At 55.5% G+C, this 14,130-nt stretch overlaps 7 protein-coding genes across 7 annotated transcripts in view; 5 read left to right on the forward strand and 2 right to left on the reverse strand.

The window, feature by feature from the left end:
• Positions 1-945, forward strand: part of BBA_00530 (Hydrophobin 2) — a gene marked incomplete at both ends in the record, with an annotated part of 1,330 nt that extends 385 nt beyond the window's left edge. The window contains one exon of the mRNA XM_008595627.1: positions 329-945. Coding sequence (XP_008593849.1) covers positions 329-945 — 617 coding nt within the window. The remainder of the gene's footprint in view (positions 1-328) is intronic.
• Positions 946-3,832: 2,887 nt separating this feature from the next.
• On the forward strand, positions 3,833-4,168 carry BBA_00531 (uncharacterized protein; the record flags this gene model as incomplete). Its single annotated transcript, XM_008595628.1, has 1 exon — positions 3,833-4,168. One exon carries the CDS (start codon positions 3,833-3,835, stop codon positions 4,166-4,168), a length of 336 nt encoding a protein of 111 aa, XP_008593850.1.
• A 571-nt stretch (positions 4,169-4,739) lies between these two features.
• On the forward strand, positions 4,740-5,942 carry BBA_00532 (short chain dehydrogenase; the record flags this gene model as incomplete). Its single annotated transcript, XM_008595629.1, has 4 exons — positions 4,740-4,791; positions 4,941-5,304; positions 5,432-5,544; positions 5,662-5,942. 4 exons carry the CDS (start codon positions 4,740-4,742, stop codon positions 5,940-5,942), a joined length of 810 nt encoding a protein of 269 aa, XP_008593851.1.
• A 925-nt stretch (positions 5,943-6,867) lies between these two features.
• Positions 6,868-8,770, forward strand: BBA_00533 (4-coumarate:coenzyme A ligase; the record flags this gene model as incomplete). The annotated part of the gene is made up of 4 exons (XM_008595630.1): positions 6,868-7,183; positions 7,274-8,277; positions 8,342-8,445; positions 8,518-8,770. The coding sequence occupies 4 exons, from the start codon at positions 6,868-6,870 to the stop codon at positions 8,768-8,770; spliced, it is 1,677 nt and encodes a 558-aa protein (XP_008593852.1).
• A 238-nt stretch (positions 8,771-9,008) lies between these two features.
• BBA_00534 (uncharacterized protein) lies at positions 9,009-9,605 on the reverse strand (the record flags this gene model as incomplete). The annotated part of the gene is made up of 2 exons (XM_008595631.1): positions 9,009-9,067; positions 9,197-9,605. 2 exons carry the CDS (start codon positions 9,603-9,605, stop codon positions 9,009-9,011), a joined length of 468 nt encoding a protein of 155 aa, XP_008593853.1.
• Positions 9,606-9,907: 302 nt separating this feature from the next.
• Positions 9,908-13,114, reverse strand: BBA_00535 (transcription initiation protein; the record flags this gene model as incomplete). Its single annotated transcript, XM_008595632.1, has 2 exons — positions 9,908-12,754; positions 12,809-13,114. 2 exons carry the CDS (start codon positions 13,112-13,114, stop codon positions 9,908-9,910), a joined length of 3,153 nt encoding a protein of 1,050 aa, XP_008593854.1.
• Positions 13,115-13,690: 576 nt separating this feature from the next.
• BBA_00536 (Alcohol dehydrogenase superfamily, zinc-containing) overlaps positions 13,691-14,130 on the forward strand; it is a gene marked incomplete at both ends in the record, with an annotated part of 1,266 nt that continues 826 nt past the window's right edge. The window contains 2 exons of the mRNA XM_008595633.1: positions 13,691-13,831; positions 13,889-14,041. Of these exons, the coding sequence (XP_008593855.1) occupies positions 13,691-13,831; positions 13,889-14,041 (294 nt within the window). The remainder of the gene's footprint in view (positions 13,832-13,888; positions 14,042-14,130) is intronic.

Consider the following 14,130-nt stretch of genomic DNA (forward strand, 5'->3'; position numbering starts at 1 on the left):
GGCAATACCAGCTCCGGTCCTGCAACCAATCCCACCGGCAGCCACACCAGCTCTGGTCCCGGAACCAAGCCCACTGACGGCAATACCAGCTCTACTCCCGTAACCAACCCCACCGGCAGCCACACCAGCTCCGGTTCCGGAACCAAGCCCACCAGCAGTCACACCAACTCGGTTCCTGCCACCACTACCACCGGCTCCAACACCGGCTCCCATACCAGCTCGGGCCCTTCTACCACCAGTACCGGACATCCCGGTGGTGAGTTCCACTGCCCCGCTGGCCTCTACAGCAATCCTCAGTGCTGCTCTGCCAACGTTCTCGACGTCGTAGGTATTGACTGCGAGGTTCCTCGTCACGCCCCCACCTCCGGCGACGACTTTAAGGGAATTTGTGCTGCCGTCGGCAAACAGCCCCTGTGCTGTGTTATTCCCGTTGCTGGTCAGGATCTTCTCTGTCAGGATATTACAGGCGGCAATTCTCCTAGTGGTCAGCCTACCTCTGTGCCCGGTGGTCAGTCTACCTCCGTTCCTGGTGGCAATCCCACCTCTATTCCTGGTGGTCAGCCTACCTCTGTTCCTGGTGGTCAGCCTACCTCTGTTCCTGGTGGTCACCCTACCTCAGCTCCCACTGGCCACCCTACTTCTGTCCCCGGTGGTCAGCCTACCTCTGTTCCTGGTGGCAATCCCACCTCTGTCCCCGGTCACCATAACCCTTCTCCCGTTGGCAACGATCCCTCGTGCTGCCCCTCCGGCCTCTATAGCAACCCTCAGTGTTGCGCCGCTAATGTTCTGGGTCTTGCGGATCTTGATTGCTCTACCCCTAGCCAGACCTTTACCACTGGTGATGAGTTCAGGAACATCTGTGCTACGATCGGCCGGCAGCCCATGTGCTGTGTTCTTCCCGTTGCGGGCCAGGCCGTTCTCTGCGAGAAGCCTGTGGGCGTTTAACTAATGCAACGAAATGATAGCCAGGGTCTCTTTGACCCTTTGGAGTGCAAAGGTCGGCAGGTTTATGCACATGTTCTATACAACGACTCTTCTATAACGAAGCAAGAGATTTCGGAGCAGCTTCTTGATGGTACATTATTTTCGGGGAACGTGTAATTGGTATGAAAAGTTGCTCAATCTTTCTTCTATGCGGTATAGATTGGCCATGTGCCGTTTTTAGCAGTACAGCTCCAAGGTGATTCATCGAATCTTGACACAGCGTTTGGAGATGCTCCGTGCGACTTCAAATAATGACCTCGAGGACATAAATCGGCTTTTAGTGATGTTTATCTGAGATTCCGCTGTGCGATAGCAGTTTTCGTATGTTTGAACGACGCCGAGTTTACCGATAGGGCTTCAGGGGGGGAGCTTGCCGGTTTATCCTTCGTCACAATACTATCACAATATTTCGCTCATTCTTTGCAAAAGCCAAGGAAATATGCGAATCCCTCGCCACCGGCCGTTTGGATGCAAAGAGTGGACGTAGATGTCTCGCCGTCTTAGTTTCACTTCCTGTCGGGCACATGCGCCGACGTGAACCAGCCCCGCGTAGAAATCCCACTAAATCTGCCGCTGTCATGTTTCCGTAAGGCGTCCGATTGCCTGTGCCTCAAAGGCAGCCACCGCAACCGCAATCTAATTTTCGTGTACCGGAGCGTGAGGACCTTGGGGTTGGGGAGGTGGTGTTATATAGCAGGAAGCTCGAAGCCGATTTTAGGAACAGTGAAGGAAGCGAGCAGCAATTGAGACTCTGGGCTGGGTTCATCGCAATTTATATACCAGCCCTCGCCGGATTAGTAGATAAAAAAAACATTTGTCGAGAAATTTCAGTTGTTCTTTCTTTCAACCGGACACGAACAGGCTGATTGGTCGGGATTCAACAGAAGGGACCATCTTCAACACGGATCGGTCTCAAATACGAGCGGCGCAGAGAAAGTGTTCGAGGTGGACAGCTGACCGGAGCAATCTGCAGGTACCTAGGATATGCGGCGTTGCTGTTTCACCATCTTTCCAATCGTCTTGCGGGCGGCCCCTCAGCCGTTGCAGATGGCCATTTTTTTCAATGACAGCGATGGCGAGTTCTCCTGTCTCTATCCGTTGTGAACTGGCAAGGTGCCTATTTTAACGAATAAAGTAAACAATGACTGGAGACTCGAGTCTTGAAGGGGATTGTTTAGGGGGGGTAATTTCAAGTGGCACCACAGCACCACCAGTACGCATGTGAGGGGAAGGGAAGAGGGGGCGAGGCGAATGAGGGGGCCCGCCTGATTGTGACGCAGCACCGAAAGATACCTGCGAGTACATGGCATCAAGCTGCAGCTCGTTGCACCATTTAATCAATGTGGCTCAATGCTAGAAGCCTCCTTTTCGATTTAGCTGCGACGCTCGACGGGCCGCCACTTCCTTTCCTGGGAGAACCTGTTGTGCCTGCCCATCCGCTCCCCCGCCACATCGATGTAGAGCCGCATCAATTTCATGATGCGTGAGTTTGATGAAACTCGATGCCATTGCGAATGCTTTTTGTTGTTTTGGCATTCACCATTTCTCGTTTCTAACCCTTACCCTTTTGTTGTACCAAGACCAGATGAAAACCATTCCCCCCCTCTTTCTCTCCACTTATGAAAGAAAAGCGGAGACAATTATGGCCTGTCAAGCGATGTGCCGTCTGGGGAAGTGGGCAGATTCTTATGGGGCGGGTTTTCAGGCCCAAGGCCCAGTCATTGCTGGTTGATTTCAACGCTTGACAGGGCCAGAGGCCCAGAGAGGGCCTAGAAAGTTCTGCCTCAGGTTTCGAGTCCACTTGTATCTTGGGTCAGCGCTGAAGGGGCCCGCTTCAGAAAGTCTGGGGGCGGGGCCGGCGCTGCGTGACTGTTTGCCTTGTTTGAGCGGGCGAAAAAGAAACAGTAAAGCAAAACGACGTCTACAAAACGCGCAACAATGTCGCGAAAATTGGATCATCGTGGGTGATGAAGGGCGTTTGCAAAAAGAGTACGCTAGCGACGGTTCATGGCTTGCGGTGTAGACTCGGCCGTTGTTGTTGCAGCGCTCTGGTGGTGTGTGTGTGTGTGTGTCTGCGCCGCGTCTGCTGCTGAACCAGCATGTTGTGGTGGTGTGGTGGTGTGGTGGCAGCAGCAGCCCAGACAAGGTGATGAAGCTTGCAAGACGCTTGCGTCAGGCCGTGGACTGTACCGGTACGCGCCTCGTCTTTTCTTATTGACCAGTGTTGGCTAGGTATCGACACGGTACCTCGATGATGACAAGGACAACAAGAGAGCCAATCATACCGACACCAAGAAGCCACCGATGAGCAAAGTTGAAGTGAAAGCTAGACCTTATTGATGATGGTCCGGGCTAGAGGTCTCGTCGTCGCTGGCTGGCTGGCTTTCGCTGCATCTCGTTACCCCGCTCGAGTACATGCCATTGACCCTGGCCTGGTATGTCCTGGCGGGCGTCTGCTGCAGGCGAGGCGGCAGCTGGTCAGGCCATCTCTCTACAAGAGTATGTATCCCTTTGTACTCGTTAGCTCCGGCATCGTGTGTGTGTGTGTGTGTGTGTGTCTGGTCACGCCAGTGTATATATACCATCCAGCCGCCTTTTCGTTCTCTTTTCCGTGCAACACTCTTCCTATTTTCATCCATCGTATATCATCAAGACGATAATCCGTCATCAACATTAAATAAACCATCAACAATCACTGACACTATCATTTGTCAGTACCTTTCGATACCCTCTTCCACACATTTCGTGAGTTTCGTCTTGGCTCGCCGCCTCGCCACCCACCACCGCCACCACCACCACCCTCATCACTAACCACTCAACCCCAGTCTTGCAGAAAACACAACCAAACATGCGTCCTCGCGTTCCCCGTCTTCCCAAGGCCAAGCGCTCCGAGGTCTGGATCATGGGCGCTGCCGGCGTCGGCGTCCTCACCCCGCTGTACATGATTATGCCCGGCGCCGACGAGCGCCTCGCCAAGCAGACGAGCAAGTGGGCGCCGCGCTGGGAGAAGAACATTACCTACTTTGCGCCGCCCGTCGAGCGCGGCGTGAAGCGCATCGAGCCGCCCATGTCCCGCGCCGTTCAGCGCATGGAAGAGCGTCTGCCCCTCGAGAGGATGGCCAAGGGCGTCGACGCCTCCATCAAGTCGGGCATCGAGCGCTTCGCACCCAAGCCCAAGAACTAGACGGCTGCGAGGGGGGGTTTCAACGGCGTTTTTGTTTTTTTTTGCTTCTGTTTTTCTTGTTAAATGCAAACCTGGCACCTTTTGTGTCAACTTGTATGATTATCACGGGTTCATGGAACAGTCTTTGTACGTATTTGATTGTGGTTTCTCGCAATCTTTGGGTCTGAGTGACTACACTTTTTCTTTTCAATCGCTGCTGGAAATTTTATTGTCAATAGGTCCGCCGAGGCTAGATTCTAGACAGTTTCAATGATACAACACTTGCAGATGAAATCCTGCTTGATCTAATGTGTGCACGCAACTATGGACGGAGCGGAGAGTCATCAAGTTTCCGTGCGTTCCCCCCCCACACACTGCTGCATGGCTTCGCCTTGGGGGTCGAGCAAAGTATTGGTAATAATATGCCACAGCTATAGTGCGGCTGCCGAGGTATATTATCCCGTGTGAATTTTTTCATGCATCAATATCTGCGTACGTACATATACTGCGCACGTCTCATCGTTGCTGTTTTGTGTACCTACATACCCTCATCCCATTACGTTGTCATCTCGAAACAAGTCTTGCCGAGATCATGGAGCCACTTCTCAAAGGCTACAATGCTTTCATTACCGGTGCCGCTTCAGGTGTGTTCTTATTCAGCTCCCTTCATCCTTGACTCACTTTCTCCAAAAGCAAGAAGCAGCAAAACCTTGGCAAAAAAAAAAAACCACATCCCTCGAGAAACATTTGTCCCCCCCTCCCTCCTTCCCCTTGGCTTACACACAACCCGCAGGCATCGGCAAGTCGACGGCCCTCCACTTTGCCCGCCACGGCGCCTCGGGCTTGGTCATCACCGACGTCCGCCAAGAGGCCCTCGACGCGCTCGCGGCAACCCTCGCGCGGGATTTTGCCGCGAGCGTCAAAGTCGTCCCCATTGTGCTGGACGTGACCCGCGGCGCCGACGTCGCGGCGGCGGTCGCGCAGGCGGTCGAAGCGCTGGGACGGCTCGACGTGGCCGTCAACAATGCCGGCGTCGCGGGCGCGACGAGCCTGACGCACGAGCTGCCCGAGGAGGCGTGGCGCAAGACGCTGGCGGTGGACCTCGACGGCGTGTTTCTCTGCCAAAAGGAGGAGCTGGCCGTCATGATGAAGCAAGAGTACGTTTTTTTTTTGGCCTGCGCCGTGTTTACTTGTAACAGATTTCGTGACGCTTTCTTTATTATTGCTTTTTTTTTTTAAAAAAAAAAAGAGGGAATCAAGCTGACGAGGACGGGGCAATTGTAGAGATTTGGGCCCTCGAAGGGGTCGCGGCGTCATTATCAACACGGCGTCGCTGTATGGCCTGCGCGGACCGCCGGCTCCCATGTTCCAGTCTGCGTATACGGCCGCCAAGCACGGTAAGCACCTAGCACAAGGGAAGATGAAGAATATCGAGGGAGGACAAGGAGGAGAGAGAAGAAAAAAGACAAAAAAATCCACCGACATGGTCAACAGCTATACTGACATATATTCAGCCGTCGTCGGTCTCACAAAGGCGGACGGCTTACACTACGCCCCGCACGGCATCCGCATCAACGCCGTGTGCCCGGGCTACGTCGACACGCCGCTCCTCGTCGACGCCATTGAGCGCGACAAGTTGGACAGCTTCCTGCGCCACGCCGCAAGGGTGCCCGTGCCGCGTCTTATAGAGACAGACGAAATTGCCGACGGCATCGTGTTTCTGGCGAGCCCGATGAGCAGCGCCATGCAGGCGTCGACGCTGGTGCTGGACCTGGGCCTTAATAGCAGTAGCTAGTAGAAGACGTAGGGGGGGGGGGGGGGGGGCTTCGGGTGGGATTATCTTGCCAGGACATGAACGAAGCAGATGGTTCTGAGTGAGGGCTTGCGATTTTCTTGGGTGTTTTTGATGAATAAAATAGCCAGGTGATTATTAGGGCAAATAATCTGATGGCTGTTGACCCCGATTTTTGTTTTGTTTCCATAGCTACATATCACGTTTTGCTGCGGGCAGCCGCGGGCCCGTCCCCGTTTGCGTGCCACTCGTATCTCAACAAGCAATAGACGTTACTAATTAATCATGGCCAATCGCTTCACTTTGCAACCGACCGAGGGGCAGCACAAAAAATCCCCATTGCCGAATGCTTCCCGGGCCCGCTTTGCTCGGGTATGATAGTCCGCGGAGTTTTGACCACCAATAATCGTCAAACTTGTGTTGGGGATTATGGATGATTCGTCTGGTTTCCAGAGTCCCCCAACCAATCTCATATTTATTGGTAAAACGCCATCGACGCCTCCCCCACACTTGCAGGGCAAATCGCTGTCCGTGCAGGAGAGATATATCGCCTTGGCCTTGCCTCGGTGCCGCAGTCATCGACTCCGCGGCCTTAAGTCGGCTTCTTTTACCTCGTCTTGCTGGGTTCTCTTCTCGCCAGTAGTCCATTGGGATACACTTGCTCTCTACTCTCGCCTTTATCCTCACTTGCTCTCTCTCTCTGTGTGTCTGTGCCATTTGAGCCTCCATTAATCCAATTGCAGCCTCGCTCTTCCAACATTCTGGGTACAACACGCGAGCAAGCCTCACCCAGCCGCAAAACCTCGGCTCTCCGCACAAATCACTCTTATCCTCCCCCCTCCAGAATCGACACGCCCCAGCTTATACACTTTTTCGTCTTCCTCTTCTATACAAATCTCCAAAGAGTAGCGCCGCGCAATCAAACACAATGCCTGTCCGCTCCCCGTTCCCCGACGTCGAGATCCCCTCGGTCAACGTCCTCGACTACATCTTTGCCAACCCCGACGACGTCACCGACAAGCCGCTCTGGATCGACGCCGACGACACCGCAAAGAGCCTCTCGCTACGCCAGGCCCTGTCATGGGTCAAGCGCCTGGGCGCTGGCCTGCAGAGGCTCGGTTTACAAAAAGGCGACGTGGTCATGATGTGCTCGACCAATCACATTTTTGTGCCTGTGCTGTATCTGGGCGTCGTCGGCTCGACATGCGCCTTTACCGGCGCCAATCCCGCCTACACCCCAAAAGGTGCGTTCTTCTACAACGTTTATATTTCACACAAGATCATGAGAGATGCTTAATCGCTTTGAAGAAGAAACACAACTGACAAATTTCTAGAAATCGCATACCAAATCGCCAATTCCGAGGCAAAAGTCATCCTCGCGCACCCCTCCAAAGTTGACGATGTACTGGCCGCCGCGGCGGAAGCGCAATTCCCGCAGGACCGCATCTTTCACTTTAGCGACGACGTTTCCGGCGCCGCCGGCCCCGTCCAGGGCCTCCGCGACTGGACCTCCCTCCTCGTCGACGACGACGCCGCCTCGTCCTGGACGTGGCCGTCCCTCTCCGCCGCCGAGGCCCGCACGCAGCTCGCCACCATCAACTACAGCTCCGGCACGACCGGCCTGCCCAAGGGTGTGTGCGGGGCGCATCGCAACCTCGTCGCCAACGTGCAGCAGCTCATCGGCATGCGGCACCCCAACGGCCTCACCCCGGAGCTGGAGCGCGACGTCTGGCTCGCATTCCTCCCGCTCTACCACGCCTACGGCCAAATGTACACCATCCTCATGGCCGCCCGCCGCCACGTCACCGTCTACGTCATGTCCGTCTTTAGCTTTGAGCGCTACCTGCAGTGCATCGAGCGCTACCGGCCCAACGTGCTGCAGGTCGTGCCGCCCATTGTCGTCATGCTGTCGAAGCGGCCCGAGGTCCAGAAATACGACTTGTCGAGCGTAAAGGACCTGAGCTGCGGCGCCGCGCCGCTCAAAGTGGACCTGCAAAACGACGTGGCGGACCGCTTCGGCGTCAACCTGGTCCAGGGTTGGGGCATGACGGAGCTGACGTGCGCGGCGTCGGGCCTGCCGATGGACCGCGTCGACAGGGAGGCGAGCTGCGGCATGCTGCTGCCGAGCTGCGAGGCCAAATTTCTGGACGAGGATGGGAGAGAGGTGGGCGTCGGGGAGCCGGGCGAGCTGTTTGTGAGAGGGCCCAATGTCATGCTCGGCTACTGGCGCAACGAAAAGGCGACGAGGGAGACGCTGGACGACGAGGGATGGCTGCGCACGGGCGACGTGGCCGTGTATAACGAACAAGGCATGCTATGGATCGTGGATCGGAAAAAGGTGCGTCTTTGCTTTCGAAAATTGACGAGCACGTGAGAAGATGGAAGTGCTCATCATGTTCTAGGAACTCATCAAGGTCAATGGCTTGCAAGTGGCCCCCGCCGAGCTAGAATCTCTACTCCTCGAAAACGAGCACGTTGCCGACGCCGCCGTCGTCGGAATAGAGCTGTATGTTGTTCGTCCGACATACCTCCTCCCTTGCCATCAAAGGAAACAACAGCAAACTAACTTTGTCACAAGGGACCACGAAGAGTTTCCCCGCGCCTACGTCCAGATTCAAGACGCCTCCAAGGGCAAGGTCCAGCCCCGCGACATCCAGGACTGGCTCGCCGCCCGCGTCGCCAAGCACAAGCGCCTCGCCGGCGGCGTCTCCTTTGTCGACGCCGTGCCCAAGCTCGCCAGCGGCAAGATTGTCCGCAAGCTGTTGCGCGAGTGGTCCAAGCGGGACGCGGCCGCGTTGGCAAAGACGGGCTGGAGTCGGGCGAATCTGTAGAAGAAAGAAAGGAAAAAAAAACGCGACGACATTTTCAAAGCATTGGCGATTCATCTTTGTTGGACTTGGAAAGGGGGAGGGGGGGCGGGTTTGGATGAAGAAAGAAATCTGCCATGAGTATATATGATGATGCAACTATTTTCAATATTTTATAGATGTTATACAATCTTTTTTTTTTCGCCTTTTTATTCGCCTTTTTTTTTTTCGCGCTGGAATGAAGTCGGTGCCCAAGGCCAGCTCAGCCGTCTCGTTTCGTCTCTTTGCGATTCAATACCTTGCGCTCGTGTCCCAGCGCCACTATTCTCACGTATTAGCAAAACACCCATTCATTCTTCTTCTGCCCAAATGCCATGCGGCAAACTCCTCGAGTATAAAAAAAAGGAAAAAGGAAAAGAGAAAAGGGAGGAAAAAAAAAAAAAAACCAACATCGGTCAAATAGATAGTAGCTCGTCACCAGCAAGATTGGCAGCGCAATCACCGTCAACGTAAACCGCCGCGCCGCGCTCTTGTATCGCGCTTTGTACTCGTCTGCCGTCTCCGCCGGCCAACGCGACGCATCCCTTTCGGCTTGCATGCGTGAGAGCGTGGCCGCAGCGGTGGTGGTGGTGGCGGTGCCGCTGCCTGCGTTTCGCGGCGGCGGCGCTGCTGCTTGTCGTCGCGCCGCAGGGGATGGGGGCTGCTGCGGCGGTGGTTGTCTGGGGGGAGGCGAGGAGGAGGAGGAGGAGGAGGAGGCGAGACGACGCTGTGTCGTGTGAGCGGCGGCGGCGGCGCTGCGTGCGGGTGAATGCGCGCAGCGCACAGAGAGCAGACGTCGCTGGAGACCGGAGGAAATCATGACGAATGGACATATAGATGTAAACTTGGCAAGTTCTGCATCTGATCCAGGATTTTGCTTGAACCTCGTTGCCTCGGTGGGAATTACTTTTTATGTGGGTCAGTCCTAACGTCCCAACTTCAGTGGAAAGTGACATGAAAGTGCAATAACAGTCAAATGCTCAATTTTTTAACTTGTCCGCTTTTGCAACTTTTTCTTCGCCCTCTTTAGCTAGAAAAAGGGTCAATTTTCTAGATGCTAGTATTACAGATCAAAAGCTTTACCCAAACGCCCGAATGAAACCCCAGAAAAGCACCTCCCCCTTAATCATCGTCCTCCACATATCGCGGACCGCTGGCACCAGGCGTCTCGGGAGGTGCCGCCGGCGTAGGAGCACCATAGTACCCGCTCGCCGCTGGGGTCGGAGCGCCTGCAGCCGGTGTAGGCGCAGAATCCGCGCCCCAGCCGCCCTGCCATCCCGCACCAGGCGTGGGAGCGCTCGCTGCGGGCGTCGGGGCTGAGTAGGCACCCGGCGTCGGTGCTCCAAAAGCGCCCGGAGTAGGAGCGCCGAGAGCGCCGCCTGGGGTGGGCGCGTCGTACGCACCGGCACCGGCACCAGGCGTGTAGCCCCATGTATCGTTGCCCATGGCTCCGGGTGTGGGAGCAGAGGCACCCCACGAAGGCGTCTTGGAGCCCGAGGCCCAGCTGTCGCCGCCGCCGCCGCCATAAGCAGGAGTTCGCGAGCCAGCACCGAACGCGTCGCCAGGAGCTGGCGTTCTGGCCCCAGACTGCCAGGCAGGCGTACGAGAGCCGGAACCATACGCTGTGCGGCTGCCGTCGTACGGGTTGACTGTTCGTGACCCATCAGCCCACGCAGGCGTACGCGAGCCCGAGTAGTCTTGGCCCTTCCACGCCGGAGTCCGACCACCCGCGGCAGCCGGCGTACGCGAACCCCATGCTGGAACCCGGTCGCCGGCACCACCAGCAGCTGGCGTGCGAGATCCACCCTGCCAGCTGGGCATTCTATCCCCGCGGCCGAATCCGGGCGCACCTCGGCCCCTGCCATTGATGTCGATTGAGGCCCCGCTCGTCTTATCCTTGAAGTTGAGCGAGTCTCGCGGCACCGTGACAATCTTGCTCTTGGTGTGCAGCTCAACACGGCAATGCGTGTCTGTGGAATCCTTGACGATGCCCAACAGTCCCTTGTAAGCGCCCTTCTTGATGATCACAGTCTGATTGATAGCCTTGTCACGACCAAACATCTTGATGGGGGTGATAGGCTTGTTTTCGGAGCCGTTCTTGTGGACCTTGAGCGCGGGATTCATCGTGGTCAAGTCAGGACCAGAAGCGGCGGCGTTGACACGGCCACCCTTGGCAGCCACAGTGTTGACCAAGCTGGCCTTTGTAACAAAGACACCGGCATTTTCGTTGGAGTCGTTGGTATGCAGAAAGACGTATGAGCGGTGAATGTGAATAATCTTGCCTTGTCTCTGCTGGCCAGTGTACTCCTTGACAACATCGTCGAGTCGAATTTCGGAACCCTCGCGATCAGCAGCAACCGCCTGCTTTCTCTGGGGAATCTTGTTGGAAATCTGCGACGGCATGACCTGTCTCGTGTCTCCGAATTGATCCAACACCACCATGGAATCGCGATCAACCTTGACAACGCAACCGACCGTGGTCATGTCCAGTTGAACAAGATCGTGCAGCGAGTACTGACCGAGTGATCCCTGTCCACCAATGTCGCTTGCTTCGCGAAGATCCTTGCTGAAGACAGTCACTTCGTTGTTGGTGTGGTCTGTCAGCAGAGTCACTTTGTCCTCTGAAATCTTGACCACAGTTCCGACTTCGTCCTGGAATCTGCTGCCACCAATGACCTTTACGTGGTCACCAATCTTGAAGCGTTTGCGTAAGCCCTTGATTGGCACCTCAATTGTCTGGCCAGCCAGGTCGCCTTCCGTGACAGTCATGGTAACAATATCACCCTGCACATTGGTAGCCTTGCCAACAACGCCCTTCTGTTCACCAGAATAGACCTCAATCACATCTCCAGGCAGATAAGTCACCTTGGTGTTGCTGTCTTTGAGACTAGCAGCAAGCGCCTTCAAATCGAGATTTTCGGTACCGTCCTCAGCGCCAGAAGCAAATCGCGTGACTTCCTCCAGTGTAGGGTTCACGTCGACAAGGATGAGCTGCTGGATCTTGACATCTTTGACCTGGAACCCGTTTTCAAACTCATCACCCATGTAGGTCCAGGTGTTTGTGGTTGGATTGCCCTGAATATATCGCGGATGACGCTTCCGGGCTTCCACCTCACTGAAGAGACGCTGAGGAGGCTTAGGGCCGCCTCCAAAGGCCCGCTTTCTCTTTCCATCTTGTGACAAACTGCCGAGAGCATCGTCGCGCATACCGTAATCAAGTCGCGGGATGAAGCGGACTCGAGCTTCGAGTCCGTTTTCTGTCACGGCCAGGACCTGGGCAAGGTCGCCATTGTGCTTGATGGGGCGGCGCATTCGACACCACGCGCCAGGCTCCAGAGTAGGCGTCTTCGTCACGCGTAGCAGCTCAGGCATATCCTTGATGTCGACTAGGGTCATCTTGGTTCGAGGGTATACGTTCAGAATGCCGTCGAGAGCAACCAGAATATCCGTCTGGCGCTGGGCCTCGATGTAGACGATGCCCTTCATGACAGAGTTTGTCCCACCACGCTCAAAGGCGGCAGTGATTGCGAGTTCGCCCTTTGAACCCATACGTTCCTCGATGCGCTTCATGATGGAAAAGACCACCTCGCGCTCCTTGCCTTCCTTGCATCGCACTGCCCAAATACCTGGATCATCAACACTAGGGAGAAGCAGGCGCTTGGGGACGACGGCAGATTCGCCCGATCCTTTTCCAGAGCGGTATTTAGCATAGCGCTGTCGGTAGAGCTCAGCTTGCTTTTCAGCATCCAAACTCGACTCCATGTCGCGGCGGCGATCAAGCTCTCGGTGGCGGCGATCATCGTTGAGTCGTGCAGTATCGGCGAGGTCGTCGGGATGCTCGTTGTCGATAAAGTCGCCTATTTCTTCATCTTCCTTCTCATCATCCTCAGCCTCGTCTTCGTCGTCGACTTCGGCTTCGATATCGAGGAAAGCATTTCTTCTGTCGCGACGGCGCTTTCTGCGATGACCCTTTGCGCGGTGTTAGCGAATTGGAGAAGCAGTCATCAGCACAGACGAGCATACTCTTTGCACATCATCCTCGTCGTCCTCATCCTCTTCTTCTTCCTCCTCTTCGTCATCGTCGTCGTTCTTGCCCTTGACGTCCTCATCTTCATCGTCGTCCTCTTCCTCGTCGTCTACGTGTTTTGGACGTGCTGGCGACGTGTTCTCATCGGCATCATCATTGTCGTCGCGATCAGGGCTCTTGTGGCGCTTCTCTTCCCCGCGCTGTTCGTCACGGTCCGGCTCTTCGTCGGACAACTCAGCAGGAGCAGGATTGAAGTCCTCCTCGTCCGACGAGTCATCGAATCGAGGATCGTTGGATGCCATGATGATATCAACGGCCGGTGGCGTGTCCCACGAGAAGTCGATGCCAGAGACAATGTGAAGGATGCAGGCGATTAACTGGCTGTGCACCTCTAGTCGTTACGGCTCTGGCATGTCAAGAGCAAGATTGCTGGTTGGCGCTGCGACAGCGAAATGCGCACGCCGGCTAAACATCGGGTGTCACCAGCTTGCCCCTGCACTATAACTAGGTACCTATGAACTAGCAAGGCTGCGCACTGAGACTGGCTTAGTATCGAGTGAGACAGATGAGAAGGGGCAATCGTAGGCAGACGATAAAGAAAGCCTGACCAGATTTCTGTACGAACATAAAATGTTCGAATAGAATGGATGTGAATTATCCAAATGATATCAGGATGCAGTCGATGCCGTGGCTGGCGGCGCCTTGTCAATGCACCCTTTTTTTTAGGTGATTGCTTTCACCCAAACGCCTATAAGCCTCGGGACAACGACGTGTACAGAATCCGCTCCGAACTACCGGCCATTACCGAAACCCTGAAGAGGCACTGTGCATAATTCTTTGAGCTGTTGCGCGCGATTTCAATCGATATCAGCGCAAAAATGAAGGCAATTTTGATTGACAAGTTTTGTGAGACGTTGGGCCAAGTTCGTGTATCCGAGGTCCCCAGCCCTGAAGCGACAGGTGACAACATTCTCATCCAAGTTCGGGGTGTCGGCGTCAACTATGTCGACACTCTCTACGTGAGTCTGACTGCAGGAAATCTGTAAAACATCGACATCCTCTAACAAAAAGACTAGGCTCTAGGAAAGCACCAGAATAACAAGAGACATGTCACTCCCCCTTTCATCCTCGGCCTCGAGTTTGCCGGCATCGTCCTCGCCGCGCCCGCAGACTGTGAGTTTCAAAAGGGCGATGCCGTCTTTGGCGACCACGCTGGTGCCTACGCCGAAGTAATTTCCCTCCCGCGGTCGCGGATCCCGTCGCTGCTGCGCGTCCCCGAGGGCTGGCCCGTCGAGGCCGCCGCCGGGCTCGCCGCAAC

This window comes from Beauveria bassiana (assembly GCF_000280675.1).
Source record: "Beauveria bassiana ARSEF 2860 unplaced genomic scaffold BBA_S00001, whole genome shotgun sequence".
Classification (NCBI taxonomy): Eukaryota; Fungi; Ascomycota; class Sordariomycetes; order Hypocreales; family Cordycipitaceae; genus Beauveria; species Beauveria bassiana.